Genomic DNA, 26314 nt, shown 5'->3' with positions numbered 1-26314 from the left:
AGCATCCTTCAACACTCTGGTCAAGTGTCTATGGAGATTCTCAGTCATTCAGGTCATGGTTGTCCCAAAAGTGCTTTTTTCAAGAGGCAATTGGACTTTCTGGTTTTTCTTTGACGACATTTCGCTTCTCATCCAAGAAACAGAGCTAAAGAAACTTCTTGGATGAGAAGTGAAACGTTTTAAAGAAAAACCAGAAAGTCCAGTTACTTCTTGAAAAAGCACCTTTGGGACCCTGGTGAAAGGGCATACCATTGTCAACAGGAGCACAGCTTCCACAGAATTTAGCACTTACTCGAATCTGTAGATCAGCCATGAGCACCCGCTGCTCAAGATCTTCCACCCACTGAAGCACTGATAGGTCCATCTCAAGGGCACGCTCAGACATGGACCACTGCACCAGGGCTTCTTGAGAGATAAGGTGGCTGGCAACCTCAGAATTAATCCTAAAGATGGGATCTAGGTAAGAAGGTCATAAAAGTCAATCAAAAAGATCACACTTGTGCTCATAGGCAACAGACCACGGAACAGGTATTTCTTACCATTGGCAGCTCGGGCACACACATCCCGTAGGTAATCCTTGTGCTTAGTAAGGTGCTTATGCAGGGCTTTCTCCCTGATGCCTCGTGGGTGTAGTACCTCCACCACAGCTTCCAACTCCTCTGGATCCTGCAACCACCACCAACCACTCTGCAGCTCTGCAAGGAAAGAACAGAACAAGCTCGGAGCCTGGCACCTTCCCAAAATTGCCAATGCCAACAGAAGCGATTATCTATGGCTCAGGATATTCTCAGGAGATGAACCGTGGAATCCTTGGCGCTCTGAGCTTGGTTGTTCATTTGCAGATGTCTTCATTACCCAATTACATCTCATCATCAGTGTGCACTGAAGATTTTATCTACTTGGCAAGCCAACAATCACTACTAATTTCATCAAGATGCTTGACATCATGGTATATCCAGTGTTATCCAGTGTTTGTGTATGCTGACAAAAGTGTGTGTGTGTGTGTGTGTGTGTTCAATTAATCCAGTATATGGACCAAGAACTTGCAGATGCGTTTGTCACTTACCAGGAGGTATAGGCTGTGCTGTCAGCTGTGTCAAATATTTCTGCTCAATTTGTTTGAAAAGTTTAGTGGGGGGGCGCCCCCTTCGCCTTGGCTGCCCCAAAGGTTCAAGGGTCTTTTTGGAATTATCCTTGGCTCTGGAGCAAGTGCTGTGGACCCTGGAACTGGAATGCAATGGAGTAGAGGATAGTGGTGGCAATGCTGGGCTAGAGGTGGAATAGCCATTCAGCTGCGGGAGGGAAAATTCAAAAAGCATTTGCATTAAGCATTGCTATCAGAAGCATAACGTTTACAAAAGAAGAACTTCATTAGAGAATTGGAAGGAAGCATATAGAGGATGCCAAGTCCAACTCCTTGATCAGTACAGGATTCTCTAAAACATCTTTGACAGATGACCATCTATTCTCTGTTTTCAAGACTGCTAGTGGTCATCATTATCATCATCGCTTTATTCTGTGTTTTGATTCACTGGCTGACACCTCACAGATTCAGGGAGTTTCTCCCGATATTCGTCTGAACCTTCATCCCTGTATTTTTAACTCATGTTTAAAGTCTTACAGAAAATAAGTCCTCTCCTTTTTCTGTTTAACGGCCCTTCAGATATTTTACGACTCCTGTCATATCTCCCGCTCAGTCATCTTTTCGCTTGGCTAAACATAGCCACATCCTTTAAGGGTTCTTACTGGGTTTGGTTTCCAGGTCCTTTGCCATCAAGGTAGCCTTCTTCAGAACTTGCTCCAATTTGTCATTGCCCTTTTTGATCGGTTGTATCTAGAACTGGACCCGGTACCCCACATGGGGTCTGACCAAGGCAGAGGACAACTACCTTCTGTTATCTGGACTCTTTGCTTCTGCTAATGTACCCCAAGACAGGATTTGCCTTTTTAGCAGTTGCATCAACTATTGGCTCAAATTTAACTTGCGGTCAAGAAAGTCTTTCGCGTGTACTACTGTCAAGCCAAGGCTTCCCCACTCGACATTTGTGCCACAGAATTTTCCTACTCGTTTTGTTCTTCATGCGCAGTTGCAGGTCGGATTTCCGGGGGAGCCGCGGGCAAAAAAGATTGGGAACCTCTGGTCGAAAGTATTGGCACCCCAGAAATTTTTCCAGAAAATCAAGTATTTCTCACAGAAAAGTATTGCAGTAACACATGTTTTGCTATACACGTTTATTCCCTTTGTGTGTATTGGAACAAAACAAAAAAGGCAGGAAAAAAAGCAAATTGGACATAATGTCACACAAAACTCCAAAAATGGGCTGGAAAAAATTATTGGCACCCTTAACTTAATATTTGGTTGTGTACCCTTTGGAAAAAATAACTGAAATCAGTCACTTCCTATAACCATCAATAAGCTTCTTACACCTCTCACCCGGAATTTTGGACCACTCTTCCTTTGTAAACTGCTCCAGGTCTCTCTTATTGGAAGGGCGCCTTTTCCCAACAGCAATTTTAAGATCTCTCCACAGGTGTTCAATGGGATTGAGATCTGGACTCATTGCTGGCCACTTCAGAACACTCCAGCACTTCGTTGCTATCCATTTCTGGGTGCTTTTTGACATATGTTTGGGGTCATTGTCCTGGACACAAACCCAGCTTTCTGACACTGGGCTCTACAGTGCGACCCAAAATCCTTTGGTAATCCTCAGATTTCATGATGCCTTGCACACAGTCAAGGCACCCAGTGCCAGAGGCAGCAAAACAACCTCAAAACATCATTGAACCTCCACCATATTTCACTGTAGGTACTGTGTTCTTTTCTTTGTAGGCCTCATTCCGTTTTCGGCAAACAGTAGAATGATGTGCTTTACCAAAAAACTCTATCTTGGTCTCATCTGTCCACAAGAAGTTTTCCCAGAAGGATTTTGGCTTACTCAAGTACATTTTGGCAAACTGTAGTCTTGCTTTTTTATGTCTCTGTGTCAGCGGTGGGGTCCTCCTGGGTCTCCTGCCATAGCGGTTCATTTCACTTGAATGTCGACGGATAGTTCGCGCTGACACTGATGCTCCCTGAGCCTGCAGGACAACTTGAATTTCTTTGGAACTTGTTTGGGGCTGCTTACCCACCATCCGGACTATCCTATGTTGCAACCTTTCAACAATTTTTCTCTTCCGTCCACACCCAGGGAGATTAGCTACAGTGCCATGGGTTGCAAACTTCTTGATAATGTTGCGCACTGTGGACAAAGGCAAATCTAGATCTCTGGAAATGGACTTGTAACCTTGAGAATGTTGATATTTTTCTACAGTTTTGGTTCTCAAGTCCTCAGACAGTTCTCTTCTCCTCTTTCTGTTGTCCATGCTTAGTGTGGCACACACAGACACACAATGCAAAGACTAAGTGAACTTATCTCCTTTTTATCTGCTTTCAGGTGTGATTTTTATATTGCTCACACCTGTTACTTGCCCAGGTGAGTTTAAAGGAGCATCACATGCTTGAAACAATCTTATTTATCCACAACTTTGAAAGGGTGCCAATAATTTTGTCCAGCCCATTTTTGGAGTTTTGTGTGACATTATGTCCAATTTGCTTTTTTTCCTGCCTTGTTTTGTTTTGTTCCAATACACAAAGGAATAAACATGTATAGCAAAACATGTGTTACTGCAATACTTTTCTGTGAGAAATACTTGATTTTTTGAAAAAATTTCTGGGGTGCCAACACTTTCAGCCATGACTGTGATTCGCCAACTCCAAAAAGTTCCAAGCCTTTGTCTCAGAAATGAATAAAGCTTTACCCCAAAATACCATTGAACCTCCACCATATTTCACTGTAGGTACTGTGTTCTTTTCTTTGTAGGCCTCATTCTGTTTTCGGCAAACGGTAGAATGATGTGGTTTACCAAAAAGCTCTATCTTGGTCTCATCCGTCCACAAGACATTTTCCCAGAAGGATTTTGGCTTACTCAAGTACATTTTGGCAAACTAGTCTTGCTTTTTTATGTCTCTGTGTCAGCAGTGGGGTCCTCCTGGGTCTCCTGCCATAGCGTTTCATTTCATTTACATGTCGACGGATAGTTCACGCTGACACTGATGCTCCCTGAGTTTCTTTGGAACTTGTTTGGGGCTGCTTAGCAACCATCCGGACTATCCTGTGTTGCAGCCTTTCATCAATTTTTCTCTTCCGTCCACACCCAAGGAGATTAGTTACAGTGCCATGGGTTGCAAACTTCTTGATAATGTTGCGCACTGTGGACAAAGGCAAATTTAGATCTCTGGAGATGGACTTGTAACCTTGAGATTGTTGATATTTTTCCACAATTTTGGTTCTCAAGTCCTCAGACAGTTCTCCCTCTCCTCTTTCTATTGTCCATGCTTAGTGTGGCACACACAGACACACAATGCAAAGACTAAGTGAACTTCTCTCCTTTTTATCTGCTTTCAGGTGTGATTTTTATATTGCTCACACCTGTTACTTGCCCAGGTGAGTTTAAAGGAGCATCACATGCTTGAAACAATCTTATTTATCCACAACTTTGAAAGGGTGCCAATAATTTTGTCCAGCCCATTTTTGGAGTTTTGTGTGACATTATGTCCAATTTGCTTTTTTTCCTGCCTTTTTTTGTTTTGTTCCAATACACACAAAGGAAATAAACACGTGTATAGCAAAACATGTGTTACTGCAATACTTTTCTGTGAGAAATACTTGATTTTCTGAAAAAATTTCTGGGGTGCCAACACTTTCAGCCATGACTGTGATTCGCCAACTCCAAAAAGTTCCAAGCCTTTGTCTCAGAAATGAATAAAGCTTTACCCCAAACATCCTCCTATCTGCAGGGACAGTTTCCTTCTGCTGATTCACCCCAGGTTAGACGTGGAGCTTGCATTTCCTAAGGAGAAACTTCTAAGGCAGCACTCACCTGCTGAGCTGAAGCCTTTGACTGGTGGTCCTTGGTAGATGGCTTGCAGAGCTGTGAAGTTCGAGAGGGTCGCTCAGTGGAAGGAGCAAGTGAAGAGTCATTGCATGGCATCCTAGGCAGCAAATTGAACCAGGTCACCTGTGTTTCTGTGATGCTTTCATCATCTGCTGTAGAGTCCGGCAGTTCGTCTGGGGGTAACTGATCCCCTTTACCAGGGCTACTGTCTGGGGTGAGCACAGAGCTGTTAAACAATGAAGAGGCTTGCTGCGTCTGGCTGAGCCAGGAGAGAAAAGCCGACTGACTGAGGTCGTGCTGAGACTGGCCCAGGGACACTGGCTCTTCCAAAAACCCATTGACACACAAGGGTGTGGGCTCTGGCAACTTGGGTTCCAGATGCTCTGGTGGTGACATGCCTACGTTGCCTCTCCACGGCCAACTCCATGATCTTGAAGTTGTGCAGTTCATATAGTCAGGATCTGAGGGTGTGTCAGTGTTCTCCTTTTTGATTGACGGTGCTTCATGTTCTTCCTCTTTCAGAACTTCTCCCTTTTCCAATGAGTTCTTGGACATCGGGAGGGACGCTGTTTGGGGGAACAGCAAAGCAGAGAAAGTTGGGTAACTTTCACCACTAGGTGGTGCTCAAACCTACTGAAGTGAAAGAGGTAACAGAATTTGATGTCCCAGTGAAGCAACACAGTATATTACCAACAGCATCTAAACCAGGGGTGAAATGCTCCCGGTTCGGACAGGATCACCCGATCCGGTAGCAATGGCAGCGGGTGGTTTGGAGGACTGGTAGCAAAAATCCCTGCCCCTCCCCATGCCCAGCTGAGCCGCGTGATCATCAGAGGGTTTTTTTTTAACTTTTAAAAGCATTTTTCTTTAACCGAAAAAATGCTTTTAAAAGTAAAAAAAAAAGCCTCTGATGATCGCGTGGTTCAGCAGGAATCATCAGAGCCTTTTAAAAGCATTTTTTCTATAACCTCTTCGGCTGAAGAAAAGACAAAGAAAAAGAAAAGAAAAGCCTCTGACGATCAGGCAACTCAGCTGGGATCAGCAGAGCCTTTTGAAAGCATTTTTTTACAACCTCGTCAGCCGAAGAGGAAAAAATGCTTTTAAAAGTAAAAAAAAATTGGCCACACCCACCTAGTCACATTAACCCCACCAAGCCACGCCCACAGAACCAGTAGTAACAAATTTTTACATTTCACCACTGATCTAGACCCCCTTTTTACAACCCTGTAATCCCTTGATTTGGGATAGAGTTGGGGTGACTGGATGGAGCTGAGAGTTTACTGGCCAGATACCCTTCCTGATGCAACTCAAAGTTCGCAGTTGTTGTTTTTTTGCTTCCTAGAAGAAAATCATTTGCTGCTACCTAGGATTGAATTCTCAACCTTCCGAATGGGAGGTGTCTTCACCACTAGGCCACCATGCCATTCACTACCAACAGATCTACGCCAATGAAAGTACGCCCCACCCCAGTTGCCAGATACCTGTTGCAAGGTAGATATCAGACTAAAAAATGACAGAGGGTGTTCCAGAAAGGGAAAAAATGAAAATATTAAGTACTTTCTTCTTTCCATTATTTTTCAACTGACGGCAGGATGGCCTAATACAACCAAAATCCAGAGAGCAATTTGGTCAACCGATAATGTATTTCAATTATTAAGGGAGGCATTGGAACACACTATTCTTTATTTTCTATTCTTCTATCCTAAACAGCTGACATTACACTTCTTTAAATTTGTCTTATTAGTTGTTACCTATTGCCAATGGCAGCCATCCTGCTCCTTGGATACCAGTAATGAAAGATGTATTGTATACAAGTAGTCCTTCACTTATAACTGGTCAATTAACAACCATTCGGAGTTATGACAGACTTGAAAAAAGTTATCAGTTCTTAAACATACATCTGCCGTACCACCTCTATGGTCCTTTGATGGCATTTCAGGTTCCTGGGAATGGACTCACATTTATGACTGATTGCAGCATCCAATGGCCACGTGATACCATTTTGTGATGCTTTCTGCCACTTTCCAGCAAAAAATGCCCAACGGATTTGCACTTACAACCATGTGGTTCACTGAATGATCATATGGTTCGCTTAATGAATGTGGCAATTCACTTAACCACCATAAAAACAGTCATATGGTGCCTCAATGTATGATTGCAATACTTACAGTACTAATTGCAGTTGTAAATCAAGGACTACCTATACTGAATGATACCACTGAGAATCCAAATGATGAGATCCAGTAAATCCTTCATCCCTCCCTCCCTCCCTCAAGAAGGAACCACCCACACCCACATTCTATGCTTTGCATACCTTCTGAGGCCTCACAGCCTTCTATAAAGATCCCACCTAGGTGGGGCAAGACCCAATACCGCCGTCGATACCGGTCTTGCCCAAGTGATGATGCGCGTAACAATTGTGAGGAATGGAGCAGCTTTTTGCGAAAGAACATCTGGCGCTGCAGGAAAAATCAGAACACCAAGAATGTAAAAGGAAGAATCATTGTTTTAAACTTTAATTATCAGAGAAAAGAGTGACAGGTTTCCATCTATCACCTTATAGGAAACCCCAATACTCCCTGCTACATCTAGTAGAAGTTTTAACTCTTCTATTCTATTTTTTTTTTCAACAGCAAACATTTACCTTGGAAAGTTTTTCAATTTGCCTCTCTAGTTCTGGCACGCTGGAAATCAAACTTTCGTTCTGTGGAAAGAGGAGACAAGTTAAAACCAGATTTCTGATTATCTCCCCAAATAAGTTTTTTTTTGTTGAAAACACTGTACCGCCCAAACGTAAAACATCAACTCTTTTGATTTTCTTGGCAGTTGAAATGTTTCCCATTAAAAGGCCAAGGGGGAAGTATGACACCTGTATTTGTTGACAGCTATAACTCTTTAGGAAAAGGTAAATTTCATTTAAAGACAAAGAAGATGCAGAAAAGCCCTCTAAGGATTTTTAAAAAGAATATTAGGGTGCGTGCAGTAGAAATCCTCAAACATCCTTTCTTTTAAAAAACCCCGCAATATTTTTTATGCCAGAAGTTGCGACATAAATGTAGGGTTCCAGTTATTCAGTATTTGCTATTTTAAGAGAGTAAAATACTTCTGTCCATACGTGTTATCTTTATTAGAGCAAAGATTCAAGAATACATCATATTCATCATTGACTCAGTTTTGCTAAAACCTACTTCACTATCTCTCCGGGTTTTGCATGCTCTTCTTCTTTCCTCTTCTTCTATTTCTTTGTCCTCATTTTCCTCGATGATGCGGGAGCTCCGTCGCCATCGTCCTTCCTCCAAACCAGTGATTTCTGATTCAGGACGTCCAGTCTTCTTAGCTAGGGCAATCTTTAATCTTCAATACAACAAGAACAGGAAGTGTAAAGAAAAGGGAAAAGGGACATGTTGCCCTACTACAAAGGACTTAGCTGATCTATATAGTACAGGGAAGAACTGGAGAAAAAGTTGCTATTCCTAAATCCTCTGGTAAATGAAATGTGGTAGAATCCTAGGGTCACAACAAGATTCTATACTACTGTGATTTTCACATTAAATAAATGTATGATCAGTATGTTTTTGATTCCTCGCCGTGTTCCCATAGATAGAATACAGCAGGCCAAAATTAATTCTACAGATACATACCTGCGTAACTTTCCCTCAATGATCCACTTATTTCTCCTATGGTTGGACATGTTCTCCAGAGTTTTGTCAATTTCGCTGCAGGATGTAGAAAAAAATTGTTAAGGAAGTGGGGAGGACATACAGAACAGAAGAATGACATTCCTTTTTTTTTTTTTAACATATGTGTGTAATGCTAATTTCAAGAGGCATCTGAAAATGCAATCTGGCTTATAACAAAGGAAATTCACCATCCCTTCCTTTAGGACAGATACCCCTGACTTATATGGGCATAATTTGTTTTGGACCCTGCTTCCTCTCCCACTTCATCAACACTATTTTACTACGGTTTCCTAAGTTTGAGTATCAGCAGCAACACCTCTACACTGTGAATACTTTCTCTACCTGCCTCAGAGGAGGTCAATGCAAGTGCCCGCATTGGTTCTCCTGTGGATCAAAGCTGTATCCTGACATGTGATAGCCAGAATTCTGGTGGCCAGTACATATGTCTAAACCTAAAACATCACGTATGTCGAGAAACTGATGCTGAGGGCCATGTGTGCATGCACGCCCTCCCACCCTGCAGCTTTTGAATGTGGCCACTTTGGAAATTTCCAAAAGTTATTACCAAATTGTAATATTGTAATATTTTAATATGAAATGGGGAATATTACATTCAGGTCCTGCAAACTGGTGCTACAGCCACACTCCAAAGCTGCTTTTGGAGAATGGACCTGATGTGTTGCATTACGTTATATGGCTCTCTTGCCACATAAGTCACAGTGAGTTGTTAGAGGCACAACTGCACCTAACCTGGTGTCACTTACTTGATGATAAGGGTGCTGCTGTTGAGCTCGTTCACCAAGAAGACCAGGATAGCAGCCTTTTTATCCGGAGGCAGTGCCTGGAAGGGTTTAGTTCTCAAGCTGTCACACAAGCTTTCATCCCCTCCAGAGGCTATGAGGAAGCAGCGCAAGACCTCAGACACGGTGTCACGGTTCAGGCTTATTTCTGTGAGTTTTTCACCAAGGATCTTCAAAGTCTGGCAAGCAAAAGCAAGAAAGGACCACAGATGTATTTTTTTTTGTTGACACACATATTCCAATTCCTCCTATCAATAACAGATAGAAATGGAAGACACCGAGTACAAAGTTTTAAAAATAATTATATCACCTTTGCTGAGGAAGCTTTATGTGACAACTAAGCAAGCTTTTAAAAATTCTACGATCTGTATAACTTGTACTAGATTGCATTTTCTGCCATAAATATAAAATAGAGCAATGGTGAAAAGGAGACAAGAAAGAGATATTTAACCTGGATCTTGTGAACTCTTTAGTTAAGTTATACTTTGTAGTTCAAGGTCTGGTATGGGATAAACACAGTCCAGCAGTCTTAAAAAAAGCCAACTTTCACTTAAAAGAACAAAATATAAAACAAACTGACTGGAGAGATATGAAAATATGCTGACTGCACCTGAAACATCAAAGCCAGTTGTGGGGTGGAAATAAATTTGCAAGTGATCAAAGCAAATGCGCATGTTGCATAGTTTCTCCCTCTGTTATTAGAGATATATCAAAAGTATAATGGGAAGTTAGTTTTTGTACTATTCTTGTGTATACAGCATTGTTATTTTATTATCTTTCTCCACCACTTTTAGTGATGCACAATTTATGGCAGCAGACAAAATGGCTGAGTCTAGGTTAATATGAAGGAATACAAAAACAACTTGCAGCACAATCAGTCAATCTTCCTTTTCAAGGATTCCTCTCATAAAACACATCTACGTTTTACCTCTGTAACCTTGAAAACTAACAACATGTTCAGGGAACCTGATGGATGTCTTAAGAGTTTCTTTGTGTCAGAATTGAACCCATAAAGCAAGCAATGGTTCCCGCAAAAGCAACATTCCAGTTTCTCTTCATTGTAATTCCGAATTCATATTACAAACACACATTCTCCACTATGAAAGGCAAAAAGAGTCTGAAAATTATCTGAACATTAGCCAAGGACTTCTTAACACCAACACTTAAAAATGTGTCTTTTCCTCTTAAACATATCTTTTTTTCTTTCTTTAGTCTGCTGAACACTTCTTTATTTTTTGCCCAAGCTGTCTATTGTGTTAGCTGGAAAATAAAACTTAAAAACTCTGGGTTTCTAATAAGGAAAACAGCAGAAATGCTTGTTACATCTCTGTAACCCTTTGTTAGCTCTGTGTTTTATGTTTGTACACTCAATAAATAAGCTGTAGCTTCTTTATCTGTAGTTTACTGAAGACACCACAGCTAGCTAGGTTCATGTGAATCATAAATTATGCAAATTGTAAGCCTGGTCATTCAATTCTGACTTTAGTTATTAGCTTAATCTGCATAAAAATCAAATTATCAATAAAAAAGTAGTCCCTGGACAGAGAGAGCTATACTTATTTTGCAGGATTGTGCAGCATTTTGGATTTGAAGAAAAAAAAATACTCCAGAGAATGCAGAGGCACTCAGGTAGCTTATTGTCAACAACTTCTTAAAGCCACTGCATCTATTCATGGGATTGTTTGAGACTCTGGAGCAGAAACTGGGAAAAGACCATACGACTCAAGAACCAGGATTATGATGGTGCTGCCATGTGCTCCAAAACACTTTCTCCCCCCTTTGAATCCAAAGCATTATACAGCAACCTACTCTCTACTTGGGATTTACATCAGCTGATCAAGGCTAATATGTAGAACTTTTTAATCGATACCAACACAGGAGAATCCCTTAATCTACAAGGCTGACTTTCTTTGTTGGCATTTAGTGACAAGCCATCTTAGTCCATATCCTATTAATAGGGATATATGTTGAAATAAAGCCAACCCTGCATGTATTCCTCATTCCCACAGCTGAGAAAGAACCATTTTGTATAGCTTTCTCATTCTTGGCTCTCCCTTATTTCTAACAATTAGGACTTTGTTATCTGCTTGAAAATATGGCTGTAGTATTCTTAACATTTGAGTTATAGCTTCAGTTCTTTCTTTCAGTTCAGTTCACTGACTTGCCCGATGACAAAAGAACTTCCATGATAAATAATGTTAGTTTGCAGGATTATGCAAAGTAAGAAAACGGTAATATTATCTCATTTTTCTTTGTAAAGAATTTGGACTGCTTGAGGGTATGGCATCCTGACAACACAGACACAGTCATACCTGACAGCATGAAGGAAGGCCAGGGTCATACAATGCCACTTTCACCAGCTTTACCAGAAGATCCAACACTTCACCCAAACTATCTCCTACATTGAAGAGGCCTTCTTGGAGGGTACTCAAACTGGGAACTTCCCTGGCTACATCAAAGCCCAGCACCTTGCCATAGTTATGTAGGAATTCCACAATGGCTAAGCAATCAGAGAAGGCTTGGCTGGGCAAAACCAATCCAGGAATGCGAGAGAATTCTGGCAGAGGCTGGACAAAATAGAGAAAAGGCAAAAATATCAGCACGATACGAAAGGGAGATGTGGCCCAAACTGACATACCAGGTAATAGCAATTACTGGTTCTAGTGAGGTAGAGCCCAAGGATATTTATATACTAGTAAAACTCTTGTTCCCACAATCTTCAATTGGGCAAAACTGTGTATCATAGGACAAGAATTTTTGAACCCAGCCAGGTACCTCAATTGGACCAGCTTACAGAATATGTCCAAAGTCTATGACCAATGAATCCCATGAAATTGGAATTTGACAAAATTTTTAAATGTTTTATCATAAAAGAGTTTATGACATAATACAAAATGCCATAAGACATTTTTGTGCTGATGTTTGAACTGTGCTATATAGTTCAATATGAGTTATTTTCAAGGCAGATATATCACTGAATGCATCACAACTTTTCCAATGAAACTCAGTATACTAGAAACTTAATCACTGATGAATGCATTGAAGAATCTGGTAAGGAAATATTTCTGAAATGATGACCCAAGGAATCACAGGTTGTCTAGTACAGGGGTCCCCAATCCCCAGACCGTGGCCCATACTCAGCCACAGCACATTTGGAACCAGGCTGTACAAGCGGCAGGTGAGCATCTACGCACATGCAGTTCCACTTGTGCAAGCAGGGGCCGCTCATGCTCACATGCGCAGCTCCACTTGCAGAAGCATCGGGCATTCACATGCACAGCTCCATTTAATAAGAACTTTTATCCTGGGACTACCTGATATGACACATGTGCACTGCACATTTCTTCCCACATATAATCTGGGAAAATATATTTCAGTTCTGGCACCTTTTATCCTTGGCTGCTGCATGAAGAAGCTGAAAACACCTTCCAAATGAGTAAGGGTTCTATTCTAGGTATAGCTTTAACAATTTGCATAGGTTAATCTTTCTATTACTATTTTTTTCCTCTGTTTTCCCAATCCTATTTATCCTATATTCCCAAAATGTCAAGTGTTTTCTAAGAACTAGAGTCTTGACAAAGACTACAAAATGTATTCACAAAAAGTAAAACAATAAGAATTTATGTGTGGCATATTGCTGAAGGTTCTTTTTATGCGGCATTCACATTCTTCTGGTGCAGAAATCCCTTCTTTATTGAAGACGATCCTTTCAAAACAGAAGGATGAATGAACCAGTACCTTCCCCCACAACATGAATCTGGATGAGCAGATCAACATACCTGGTGGTCTCCTAAACACATATCCTCAGTGGGCTTTTTCATTTCCTCCAAAATCATTTGCTGCCGCTGCCGTTCTTCCTGACGGCGTTGAGCAAGCAGATTCTTATCAGCCTTCCGGGGAATTTTCCCTGATGGTGCCACTTTCTTTTCCTTGGGCTTCGCTTTTTCTTTCAACTTCCCTTTCTCTTTTGGCTTCTCTGGTTTGGTCCTTTCTGGCTTGCTCTTCTCCTTCTTGATTTGAGGCTGGGAGGCGGGGGAGAGAAAGTAAGTTGTTAAGCTTCGCATGAGGTTATTCCGAACCTGGCAACTTTCCTCCTTTTCAAGAAGCCCCTCATAATCACTATCTACCTTAGGTTTCTTTTTTGGTTCCTTAGACTTAGTCTCCTTGGGCTTTGCGGTCTTGGCTTCCTGCTTCTGCTTATTTTGTACCTAGGGAGAAAACCAACCATGCTGAGAACACAGAGAAAAACACCAAGAAGAAAAATAATTGCTCCATTTTTAAATAAAACAGTGGTTTCCCTCAACCTCTACAGCATATATTTATGCATTGTATTCTGCCTGTCTCACATTCTAACCAAAATATTCTAAACCAAGATTCTGCTAACCAAAACATGATCTACTTCACATTGCTTAGATTCACCAGGAAATGAATTGCAGGATTTGGCATTTAAGTACCATATTTTTTGGAGTATAAGATGCACCTTTTCCCCCCCCCCAAAAAAGAGGGTGAAAATCTGGGTGTGTTTTATACTCCAAATGTAGCCCCACCTAGCTTCTCAAATGGAGGTTTCAGAGACTGAAAGAAGCTTCAGAAAAGAAGTTCCCAAACAGAGCTTCAGAGGCTTTTTTTCCTGAAGTTCTGTTTTGGAGGCTTTCAGAGGCAGAAAAAAGTTTTTTCTGAAACAGAGTTTCAGAGGCAGAAAAAAAAGCAAAAAAAAGCAAGGCACAGAGCTTACAACTAAGGAACCTGTTGCTAAAATTCACCTCTAGGAACAGCTGATTGGGAGTATTCCAGGAGGCCAGTCCACCGGTTCTCAATTCTTTTTTGCTGTTCTAATCCTTTCACTAAAACCACTCCTCCCCATGTCATATTATTTTAAAATATGAAAAAGGTATGTGAATATACATTCAGTTTTTGGATTTTCTCCAGTGCAATATGGAAGGCTTATTAAACCACTGCATATCTGCAGCCTTACTAGTAATCAAGAAAGTAGATCTTACAATATCACCTCCTTCCTCTACATCTTCCGAGATCAGGAATGCTTTTTCTATCTCAAATATTGCCCACAAAGATGACCGAGCCTTCTTAAGTAGAATGCACAGCTTTTTCTACTCTGTGTACCTTTTGTCTAATTTTCTTCTTGATCTTGGTCATCTTCAGCTTATCTTCATCACTCAGAACCTCTGCAAACACAAAAAGGGAGAATGAGACTAAACTAGTTCTACACTTGAGGTCTAACAATACCTTCATTCTTTATAAGAAAGTATTAATTTTCTAAAAGACATTGCTGACATGGGCCAAAAAATATACTCAGCATAAACACAACACAATCTCTTTTCATAGTTTTGCTCCTTTCTCAGGTTTAACTGTCATTAAACAAGCTTTGGTGATCATGACTTTTTTTAAATATCCATAATGAGGAATGAAGTCTGCATACTCCACCCACATATAGACTAATGAGCTCTTTTTAAGATATTTTTGGAGAATATAAATAATCTAAGAGCACAAAACATTAAACAATCTACTCACTCAGGCCCGACAGAAAATACGAATTGAGACATTGCCCAGTTCCATATCTACTGCATGATTTTAGTATTGTTTAAAAAATAAAAATAAAATACTTCACTAGGAAACTTTCTATAATCTATAAAGTCAGATCAAGTGCAGACAAGATATAATGTTGACATGTGGCACTGAGGATTTTAGTTCATTGTATAATGAATAAAAAATTCTTCCTATTTGCCTCCATCTCTTGTGTATTCTGTACAGTGGCTTCACCACATGAAACTGGCAGCAAGCCTGAACAGTCGTAATTAAATCAATGTGCATAAATTGCTCTCCCCAACAATACCCAGGCAGAGCTGTAGCTTTATTAGGAAGCATTCAGTATTCATGATAGCAAGAGCATGTTACTACTTAAAGTATAATAATTATGGAGACTAAGACACCCTGGATGCTTCAAATTTCTTGCAATTAAAACAGAGGTAGACTATCTCTGCCCCAGAACAGCATGTGACCCCTTCTGTGTGGCATCAGAATATCCTCTCCTCATATTTGCTGAATACTAATAGCATAGTTCCTCACCATATTAAGTCAGAATGGAAACAGTAGTGATGAATCCAACGTAGGCTTAAAATAGATTAAGATATAAAAAACCCACACAAAATCCATTCCCCACCCCAATAAAATTTAGCCTAACCCAATTTTCATCACTGCCCCACCTACTATAGTCCTAAGGCTACCAAAAAATATTGAGCGACCTGATTTGAAGCTGCTTACAATAAGACAGGACTGATGGGAATGCATGGATGCAGTCCACAAGAATTCTATTTATATTTCTGATCCTGAATCTTTCAGCTTTTTAAATAACAAAACAAAACAAAGTTCTAGCCCCCATGGCAGTGGAAACATAAGGGACAGCTAGGAAGAAGATGGTACCTGCCCAAGTACTTCCAGTTCTGAAAAGCACACCTCTTATTTTCTATGTAGCTACCTGCCCCTCCCCTCAAATTCTCCAGTCATGTTCTCTTACCTATATATTCTTACTGCCCTTTGCTTATCCGTTCCTCTCTTCCTGCTGCCACACCGCTCCTTGACAAGAAATTCCAAATTTTGCAAAAACTCACACATCAGTTTCCAGAAAAGGCATGCAAATGAAAAATAAGCAGATTTGCATGCATCTTGTTGATTGGCGCTATTTTTGAGAGCAAAAGTTGAATTTTCTTGCTGCACATAATGAACAGCCTTTCCTCCAGATACTGACAAACAACCACTGCCACAAACTGAAACATTTTCTTGTGAAAGCTACAAGCATGCAAAAAGGGCTGGTCCAACTGGTACCTTGGGTTTTCAGCTTTTTCAAAACTCTGGCGTCCGTCTTGCTGAGCAGATCAGTCACTTTCACTTTGGGAGGTCGGCCCCGGCCACGTTTCACTTTGGGCGTTTCCTTAGCCTTGGCTTTCTCAGTATTTCGAGGGCGGCCACGCTTACCCGTGATGGCCTGGATGCGTGAAGGGATTTCTTCATGTGACAATTTTACCCACTGCATGCCCTGTGAAATGAAGAAAAGGATGCTTCAGATGTTGTAGTTTACACAGGCCAGCATCCCTTTTACTGGTGCTGGTTAGTGCTGATGGGAATTGAAGACCACAATATCTGCAGGGCAAGGGGACAGATCCTCAGAATCCACGGAAACAAATCCTTCCACTGACACCTGTAAACATACTTTTGGTCTAGAAGTAGAAAAACAATTTGGGGAGAGGACGAAAGAGTGGACTAACTATGTGTTTCAAACTCACTGTTTACTAAGCCATTATGCCAGATACAAATAATCCTTGGCCTACCACCACAATTGAGCCCCAAATTCCTGTTGCTTAGCAAGTTGAGTTTCGCCCCATTTAACAACCTTTCTTGCCACAGTTCTTAAGTGAATCACTGCAGTTGTTAAGTTAGTAACATGGTTGTTAAGTGACTCTAGCTTCCCCATTGACTTTGTCAGAGGATCGCACAAGGGGATCATATGACCCAATCATCTGCACTGCAATCATCGTAAATACAGGTCAGTGACCAAGTGTCCAAATTTTGATCAGGCACTCATGGAGCCGCTGCAATGATGTAAGTGTGAAAAATGGCCTTAAGTCAATTTTTTCAAATGCCATTGCAACTTTAAATGGTCACTAAATGAAGTCAAGGGCTACTTACGATGCTTCAAGAGATATGGTAGTTCGTGAGAATGTCCTCCCTCATTTAAAATATTGAAACTAGGATCTATGTAGATACTCTGTTGTAAAATCATTTGCACTTGGCACTGGGATTCCTAGCACAAACTTGGCAAAAGGACAGATGCTAGAAAATCAGAAGATGCCAATGATTCCTCAGAAGAAGATGATCTACCTCAGATGTATCTTGCTCTTCAAAGAAATCTCCCACTGGCATTCGGGGACTGAAGCTGAAGTGTTCACGGCGGACGTTCTGCCCATCATTTCTGCTCAGATACTACAGGAGAGTAAACCACCAAAACATTAATCAAGCACTTACGTTTCTTTTTAAGAGGGAGGCTCTCTCTGAAGTGAGCATGGTATCTCTGGAATGACTGAAATACTCTAAATTGGTGTCCAGAGAAGCATACAGTCTAAACATGCATATTGGATATCTTCCATTATAACTGATTAACAATCTTAGGTTCTTCTTGGTATCTTACAAGAAGTATCCAAAAAAGCAAAGTAAATCTTATTCCTAGCCCAATCCTCCAGACAGGAACTACATTCATATTCTGATAGAGATGATGATGATGATCAAGGCAGCATCATGATATCAAAAGGCACAGGATGCTACATGTTAGGTCTGAGAGCAACTGGATGAGGAGGAAATGAAGGAGTCTTGGATAACAGGAGGTCACAATCTGAAATAGGGGATCAAAGAATAATACAAGCAGATGAATAGTGCTGAACTTCTAGCTACAACTTTGCTTAAGAACAGGGAGGGCAGCCATGGTTGGGGGTGGGGGAGAGGTTTGAAAAAAATTGCCTAGTGTGGCAGTTGTGCCCTTTCCTGGACCAGGAAGAGCTTGCTAACGGTCAATATTCTTGGGTCACCTCCATTTGAATTACTGCAATGTGTTCTACATGAGACTGCTCTTGAAGATTATCAAGAAGGTTCAACTGGTCTAGAATGCACCAGAGCACCCAGTAATTGAGGCCCCTAAGTTTGCCCATCACCTCTGTTGCGCAAGCTGCTCTTGCTTCCAATATCTTTCTGGGTGCAATTCAAGTGCTGAGTCATCACCTTTAAAGCCCTATATTTCTTCCCTAAAGAAATCTGTCCATCCTACCAGGTCAGATGGGGTGGGCATACTCCTAGTCCATTTCCCTAAATATTGCCACCTTATGGGAGCTAGGAAGGCTGCTTTTTCTCTGGCAGCCCCTGCATGATGGAACACTCTTTATTCCCAGGTCCTGCAGGCCTCTACCATCCTAGCCTTTTATAATCCTTTGAAGGCTGGTCTTTCCGCGCCCCCGCCCCCCCCCCGCAAGTTTGGGAATGCAATGAAGTGATTGCAGATCAGAGCTTTGACTTGGCACCAAATTTTTGTAAGCAAGCAAGGAAGCAAGCAAACAAACAGGAAAGAAAGAGGGAGAAAAGAAAGAAAGAAAGAAAGAAAGAAAGAAAGAAAGAAAGAAAGAAAGAAAGAAAGAAAGAAAGAAAGAAAGAAAGAAACCAAATGAGTGTGGATTCAGGTAAAAAAGGTATTCTGACACAGTATGTCTTTTCTTTGGAAATAGTGAAGAATGAGGAACTTTGTGCCAGAAAAACTTTAGTTCAGTAAACTAAATTAATGTTCAAAGATGATTTTAAAACTGGGTTGCAGAATAGCATATAAAATGGAGAAGTCACTTACAAAAGCAATCAGCCACCACCGCTTCCTATCTGGGAAACTTTTTTTTACCTTGATCACCTCTGGAAACTGCTTCATCCTTTTGCCACAGGGTCCATAGTACCAGGTTTCTCCCTGCCATCGATTGCTCCCTTTCTTGATGCGCACCTCCCTTCGCCATCTGAATACAAAGGTAGCCAATCAAAGATTGGAAACCTGAATCTTAACTCAGAAATATTATTTGCTGTGCATGGACTAGCACCATACAAAAGCAAGGAAAATGGGACAACTTACCCATGTTTCAAGGGGTAGTACACCTCTTCTACTGTGGCTATTCTCCTTCTTGGAACATCACCTGTCAGAACAAACAACCATTACCAGTGCTATCCACTAAATTGCATTTAAAGGCAGCCAAGGTAGCTTAGAAGCATGAAAAATAGACTTTACTTACTTTTGGCAGATACTTTTAATGGTGAAGCTTTTTTGCTGTCCCCGTCTATTACAGATACAGGATTTTTTGGACCACTGCTCTTGACTGCCTCTTCCAAAGAAGTATTTAGAGATTCTGGTTCGAGGGGTGCCTGCGAATCCAGAAATTCTGTGCCCTCTTGCCCTACTTCACTAACACCTGTCAGCTCCAGGCTACTCTCTATAACAAAAGAGAAGAAACAGAGAAATAGAAAGGCAGAGAGAAGATAATGAACACACAATGGAAAGGGTTCATTGAGCATTGAAGGGAGTAAGACAATGCTTACCTCTGTTGCATTTCTAGTCACTTATTGGAATGCTACAAGCTGTTAACAGCATATAGTACTTGGGATATAGATTTCAAGTACTGAGCCTCATCACTTGGAAGTTCTTTCAAGAATTTAAACCTTCACATGATAATTATAATTGTTATGTGAACAACATAGTTCTTCATATCTACTCAGGATTAATATGCAGTATTGTCTTTTCTTCTACATACTGTTAGAGAAGGATTTTCTACAAAATATAAACTTCTAGCCGCATAAAACAGCTACTGAGAATTCAGTTATGCAACAATATATTGTATGTGGTATTTCAATATATACTTTCTAGTTCAGTGCAGTTAAATTCGATTGGTCTCCCTCTAAGTAAATTTCTAACCATACTGCACATTTGCTGAATTCTTTCTCATTTACAGTGCTGAAGTATTTTTCTTTGTCCCCTATAATTGCAAAATAAATTAGCTTCACTTCCCCCCTGATTTATACAATTTATTACTTCGAAATGTGTACCTCTAGATCCCACAACTCCTTTTACAAGTACTAAGCAAAAGCTACTGTATTTGAAGACAGAGAACTGTTTGGACCAATGGATAGATCTTGCTTACCTTGCAAAACTGACTCTCCAAGAACAGGAGGCAAACTGGCACTTCCAAAAAGAGAGGTATCAGGCTGACTGTCATCTGCCAATAGGCTGAAGGAGTCAGAGTGGTTGAGAGAGGGACTGCCAGGACAATCCAGGGTAGAAATGTCAGGAGGATCTTCCAGTGGAGACTTGCCACTCACAAGTTCAGATGTATCCATTTCATACAAATCTCCTGTCCCTGGGTCTACAAATCATACATTTGTAAAGTTCTTACACGCGGTTCAAACTAACAATTTAATCCCAACAATATGTCTTTGCATTCTATCCATAATTTAAACACTAAATATACAGTGCTCTTTACACTTCTCTGTGTAATTAGACTGGTCTTTAGAAATGTTGTACCAAAGAAACATTTAATGGTATTTTAAATAAATTTCTTGGTTATTTTTAAGAAAACAGACTGCCACTTGCTTGGAGCTTAGCATCCAAATCATTTGTTACACCGACTTCCAAATCTGAGCCATTGCACATCTTTTAAAAATCCATTTTAGGAAAGGAAAAAAGCTGAATCAGACAGAAAATTATGGATGTTAGCCTGTTAACATTTATATCTGTTTTTACTACTTACACCTACAAGACACATAAGCAAAGAGCACAGTGGTTGCGATGTTGGACTAGGAATTGGGAAACTGCAATTCCTGGTCCTCCCTTAGACGTGAAAGCTAGCTGGGTGACTTTGGGCCACTCATTCTCTCTCAGCCCAACCATCTTCACTTGATTGTTGTGGGGAAAACAGGACATGAGAATATTATATATGCCATTTTGAACTGGACAAAATAAACTTAGGATATAAATCTAGTAATAAATAAGCAGAATGTACAGAATGGTTGGACAACATAGTTGGAGGAAGAGGCATTCAAGTTGTTGGGTTGGAACTTATATCTCACATACCCCCTGATATACACATGCCCTATTTATTTATTTATTTATTTATTTATTTATTTATTTATTTATTTATTTATTTATTTATTTACTCAAAAACACCACTCAAAACATTTATTTGTCCCTTGTCCTTCTTTCTCCCACTGGTCCCATATTACTGAAACTAAAAGCAATTATTGGAACTGGAGATCATGTAGACATAAACTGTAGGCAGAAATCAGAACTAACCATTAATGCTTTGTCTTGTAAATCTAGCCACTTGCCTCCATCATGGTATTGGTCTCTTTTGATGTTTATAATTAAATTATAAAACTGGATTTTAAATCCATAGGCACTGAACTAAGCCCCTAACACAATACAAAATATAACTGAACCATAAATTCACGAAGGAGACTGTGCCTCTACCGCTAGTCAGTAAAATGCTTGCTTAAACCTCTAGTCATGAACAACAAAAAAACAGGAAAGAGCAAAGTAACAGGACTGGGGGGGGGTTGTTTTGATTACTGCTAATTAGGGCTAAATATAAGTGTTTACATTTACAAGAATGCTGCTGCTGGAGAAGCTGTGCATCAATGACAACAATAGCAAACATTTATATGGGAGCTACATTAGGCAAGATAAAAGTTTTCTTCATTGTCATTAGTTGTAAGGCTTTAAGAGAAACTTTGTCAACAAAATAGTTTCCACAAGGATAGCCATGTTAGTCATTTACAGAAATATTAAAGTCACTGTGCATCTTAAAAGTTAATCCAGTTTACAACGGAATAACCTTATATATCTCACAGCCTACTTCCCACCATTCCACATGAAGTGCATGGAATACTGTAACAATTGGTAAAACAGAGGATACCCAGATCTCTGCAAAAGAGCTCTTGCATCTTGAATAGTAAAGAAAAAGAAATTTCACCATCTTTGTATAGTTTGTATAACAAACGACATCTGCTGAAATTCTCTCATTTACTTAGGTATGTGGATGCCTTATATTTTTTCATATTTTTTTCACTCTACAAGGACATCATTTCTAAGATTTGGAAGAAACCGCCAGCTCAAATTGTACAGATACCAAAATGCAAAGATGAAAAAATTCATCCACTCACCTCTGTCTAGTGACTCAAAAGGCTCCAAGGAGTCTTCCAGAGGAGGAGGGATCCGCGAAGCATCTTCAAGGCAACCAGCTCCAGCATCAGGTTCCAAGACAGAGGCCTCTTGGCTGAGAGGCTCAACCACTGGAGAAGAACCATTGTAGCCACATATTTTCAACTCTGCAGGAAATATTATTATTATTAAAAATGTCACATTGAACTTTGTAGAATTTCACAGCAAACACAAATGCATGTCATTTTAAATTAATCAAAGAACTTTTCATTTCTTAATTCAGTAATTCTAACTCTATGGTTTCATCTGCCTGGAAAAGGTTCTTTTGTCATTATTTTACAAATGCCATTCCTGTCATGGTACTTAACAAAACAAGCAGAAAACTGGCAGATCCTTGCCCCAAGCACAATAACCTGCAATACAGATTTAAAAGAAGGCCATAATCTTTGGTAAACCTGAAAGCCATGTCACTTGGCCAAACTTGGAAAACCAATATACCGTATTTATCAGACTATAAGATGCACCTGACTATAAATTGCATCTAAATTCAGAAGAGGAAAATGATAACAAAAAAGTTTTTGGCCTCCCTTTTTTTGGGCCTTTTCCAGTCTTTTTTCAGGCTGTTTCTGGGGCTTTTTTCAGCCCATTTTTGAGGTTTTGGGGACTTTTTTTGGCCTGTTTTTGAGGTTTTAGCCCATTTTGGGGGCTTTTTGGGCCCATTTTTAAGGCTTTTTAAGCCCGTTTTTGAGGCTTTTTTGGTGCATTTTTGAGGCTTTTAAAGCCTGTTTTTGAGGCCTTTTTGGTCCGTTTTTTCAGAAAAAAGCCTCAAAAACAGGCCAAAAAGCCTCGAAAACAGGCCCCAAAAGCCTTGAAAATGCCCCCCCCCAAAAAAAGCCAAAAACAGGCCCAAAAACAGGCCATGCGGAGCCCAAAAAATGGCTGGTGGGTGGGCGGGGCTTCAACAATATTTGGTCTACAAGATGCACAGACATTTTTGCCCCCTTTTGGGAGACAAAAAAGTGTGTTTTATAGTCCAAAAAATACGGCCTTACACTAAAGTAATTTGACTGTTGGTAGTCTATAACTACGGTAAAGAACTGAGCACTGGGAGTTACTATTGTGAGAAGACATATTTCAAAGCCACACAGATGCAAATGTGGATCTGCTACTACTATACTCAAGTATAGGAGGCACAGTCATTTATTTTTAGAAATTTAAAAAAACAATTAGAAGTGGCAGATATTGAAATCTTAACAGTAAGCAAGACTTGTACAGTACCTACGCTTCCCGCCTAAATTTGAATTAATCATAAGTTATCACCAGGATTATGAGAAGTCAAATTTCATCATGTCCTGAAATACTATTGAATATACCGTACTTTTTGGAGTATAAGACACACTCCCCCCCCCCAAAGAGAGTGGAAATGCTGGTCCATCTTATACACCGAATACAGCCATTTTTGGCCTCCCAAAGCCCCATCCCACGTATCCTGTTTTTGCCAAAAACAGGCCTGTTTTTCACAAAAATGGGATGTGCGGAGGGTTTGGGAGGCCTGCAGAGTGCTCCTGGGGGCCGGGGAGGGCAAAAACCGGATGTGCGGAGGCCAAAAACTAGGGTTTTTTTCTTGTTTTCCTCTTTGAAATCTTGGTGCGTCTTATATTCCGGTGTGTCTTATAGTCTGAAAAATACGGTAATTCAATAGTACGCATTCTGAATAAAAATTATGAGGACCATTTGTGAGTTATACCTGGCTGTGTGTTTTCCAGCTCCATACTTCCCAACAATCTGGTGCCGTTTTCTGAAACCGCAGATGGTGGTTCTTTTACTGCCTCTTCATTGCCTGGCTCTTCCTGCTGTGGTGAGAAGTCCTGATTCCCTGAAGCAAGCATGGGAGAAGGCTGAGATGATGTGTAGAAGCTTGATGGGCCATTTTGTAGGATTTCAAAGTTCTGATCATCAGGGAAAGAGTCATAGAGCTCTGCTGAGTCAAAATTTAATCCCATGGTCCCTGGGGTACCGTTGGCCCAGAACTCCTGCCCACTGCTTCCCCTCAGACTGGTGGTATGTCCAGGTGAGTTCTGCCGGTTGTTCTCAACAGTGCCATTCAATGGGTATTGGGAGAACAGTGGACCATCTTTGAGATTGTTGCTGTTGCCAGAGGGATACTGGGAATAATTCCACAGATAGTCATAGGGATGATGGAGGTGAGAGTTGTTTGAGGAACGGGTCCCTGAAGTACTAGCATGAGATACAGTAGATAGGCCATTAACATTCATGTCTCCATTTAAACCTGCCACGAGGAAAAAGAAAGAACAAACACTAAGAACTAGTCTGGTCACCATCAAAGTTGATACCAGCCAGAACATTAAAAAAACTTGAAGAAGCAGTGCAATATCTGGAGAGACCTGGCCCACAGAACTGCTAAGATTCAAAATGGATATAATATCACCATCAGTTTGGTGCAGTAAATAAGGTGCTGGCCTAAAAACCAGGAGACTGTAAGTTCTAGTCCTGCCTTTGGCATGAAAGACAGCTGGGCAGGACTAGACTAGGACTTGGGCCACTTAGTGTCTCTCAGCCCAACTCACCTCACAGGATTGTTGTGGGAAAAACAGGAGAAGGAAGAAGTTATGTATGTTCATCATCTTCAATTACTTATGAAGTAATAAATGTGCTATTAAAAAGATCTAATAAATCAATAAAAAATAAATACTAGGAACAGTGACTAAGAGAAATATTATCTTCTTCTTTTAGGCCTGCCTTCTTTTGAAAAGTACAACCAGTAAAATGAGATAAGACATAATAAAGCTGAATACTCTGCTCCATTAATGCAAGTCAGCATCCTTGCACATTTTCTCAGCCCACATCATTTTCTGGCTATTTCCAACTCCATCCTTCAATTTCTCCCACTATAGAGTTGCTTGAAGTCATAAAAAAATGCATGGATGCAATTGCATCCTCATTCTTTCTTTTTGTACTGCATTTTGAACCACAACCATATTCCATGCACTTCTGGCTCAATTCATTTTCTGCTACAGATATGCTTATCCCTGCAATGTATACCACAAAAGGGAAAAAAAAGTTTTCCCACTTCTGTCACACAAGGAGCAGTCAGAAAGGGTATTTTATCCTAGTTTTCATTTGTATTAAAATTTAAGGGTGGAAGTTATTGCTGAAAAAGAAGTATAACATAACAAAGGATGTAGGGAAGGAGAAGAGTGATAAAGGCAAAGAGAAGGAAAAATTATTCTAAATGATTTTGGAAGAGGAAGAATAAGTATTCAGTTTTTATGTCATGTTCTAATTTCTAAAGATTTGTCACATTCTATATCATGGTTTTGAGCATAATGAATGATAAATACTTATGAAGTCTCCTGCTCTATGCAGTCAAATAATATTGCTTCAGTATGAGAAAAGCTATAATCAAGCTGTTCTTTCATAGGTTCTACCATTTTTCCTTTAACAATTCATCCATAAATTGAATGGCTTCAAGGATTGTGCTGATTTTTATCATATAGGTAGTCCTTGACATGATCATAATTGAGCCCATCATGGCAGACATTAGGAGGATCATCACATGATCACACACAATTTTACAACCTTTTTGGTGTCAGTCGTTAAGCAAATGCCTGTTCTTCAACGGGCATTGTTTGCCATAAATCAGAAGTGAATGCTAGAAATCGGGGGGGGGGACGACGACCACAAATCAGTCACATGACTGTGGAACACTGCAACAACCACAAATGTGAGCCAGTTGCCAAGTGCCCAAAATGTGATCATGTGACCATGGGTGAGGGTACAGCCATTGGGGATTGTTTACTTTTTAGCAACAAGGTGAAACAATAGCAACTATGTTTCCAAACCTTTCAAAACAATGTGAAGTTTAACATATGCTGAAGGAAAATTACATTTGATAAACAATTTTAGATTTCTATTCATAGCAAGATGATTAACTTTAGATGTTCACTAGACCCCTATGACTTGTAAGGTCATTGTTTCAGAGGTATTTCCTTACCTAAAACTTCCAAATCCTCTCCTCACCATGTCATCCTCATATCCTGACACATCCTCCACAACATGCACCCCCTCCTACACACATTCCCCGTCCCTGCACTGCCCCCTGTGCAATTCCTCACAACCCTGCACAATGTCTCCAC

At 40.4% G+C, this 26314-nt stretch overlaps 1 protein-coding gene across 3 annotated transcripts in view; it reads right to left on the bottom strand.

Moving 5' to 3' along the window:
* The window catches only part of BAZ2A (bromodomain adjacent to zinc finger domain 2A), a 76299-nt gene that overhangs the window by 13389 nt on the left and 36596 nt on the right, over positions 1–26314 (bottom strand). For all 3 annotated transcript variants that reach the window (XM_058170614.1, XM_058170612.1, XM_058170613.1), the window contains exons 3-23: positions 23905–24447; positions 22160–22324; positions 20143–20364; positions 19240–19437; positions 19083–19143; positions 18861–18969; positions 17309–17410; positions 16256–16466; positions 14537–14598; positions 13543–13623; positions 13195–13437; positions 11728–11982; positions 9380–9594; positions 8577–8651; positions 8124–8289; positions 7580–7639; positions 7250–7394; positions 4921–5501; positions 1067–1292; positions 540–695; positions 293–456 (exon numbers count right to left, since the gene is read on the bottom strand). In XM_058170614.1, the coding sequence (XP_058026597.1) occupies positions 293–456; positions 540–695; positions 1067–1292; positions 4921–5501; positions 7250–7394; positions 7580–7639; positions 8124–8289; positions 8577–8651; positions 9380–9594; positions 11728–11982; positions 13195–13437; positions 13543–13623; positions 14537–14598; positions 16256–16466; positions 17309–17410; positions 18861–18969; positions 19083–19143; positions 19240–19437; positions 20143–20364; positions 22160–22324; positions 23905–24447 (4040 nt within the window). The remainder of the gene's footprint in view (positions 1–292; positions 457–539; positions 696–1066; positions 1293–4920; positions 5502–7249; positions 7395–7579; positions 7640–8123; positions 8290–8576; positions 8652–9379; positions 9595–11727; positions 11983–13194; positions 13438–13542; positions 13624–14536; positions 14599–16255; positions 16467–17308; positions 17411–18860; positions 18970–19082; positions 19144–19239; positions 19438–20142; positions 20365–22159; positions 22325–23904; positions 24448–26314) is intronic.

This window comes from Ahaetulla prasina, chromosome 2, assembly GCF_028640845.1.
Source record: "Ahaetulla prasina isolate Xishuangbanna chromosome 2, ASM2864084v1, whole genome shotgun sequence".
Taxonomy (NCBI): Eukaryota; Metazoa; Chordata; class Lepidosauria; order Squamata; family Colubridae; genus Ahaetulla; species Ahaetulla prasina.
The sequence above is the reverse complement of the archived record's forward strand: the minus strand, read 5'-3'. Positions and strand labels throughout refer to the sequence as shown.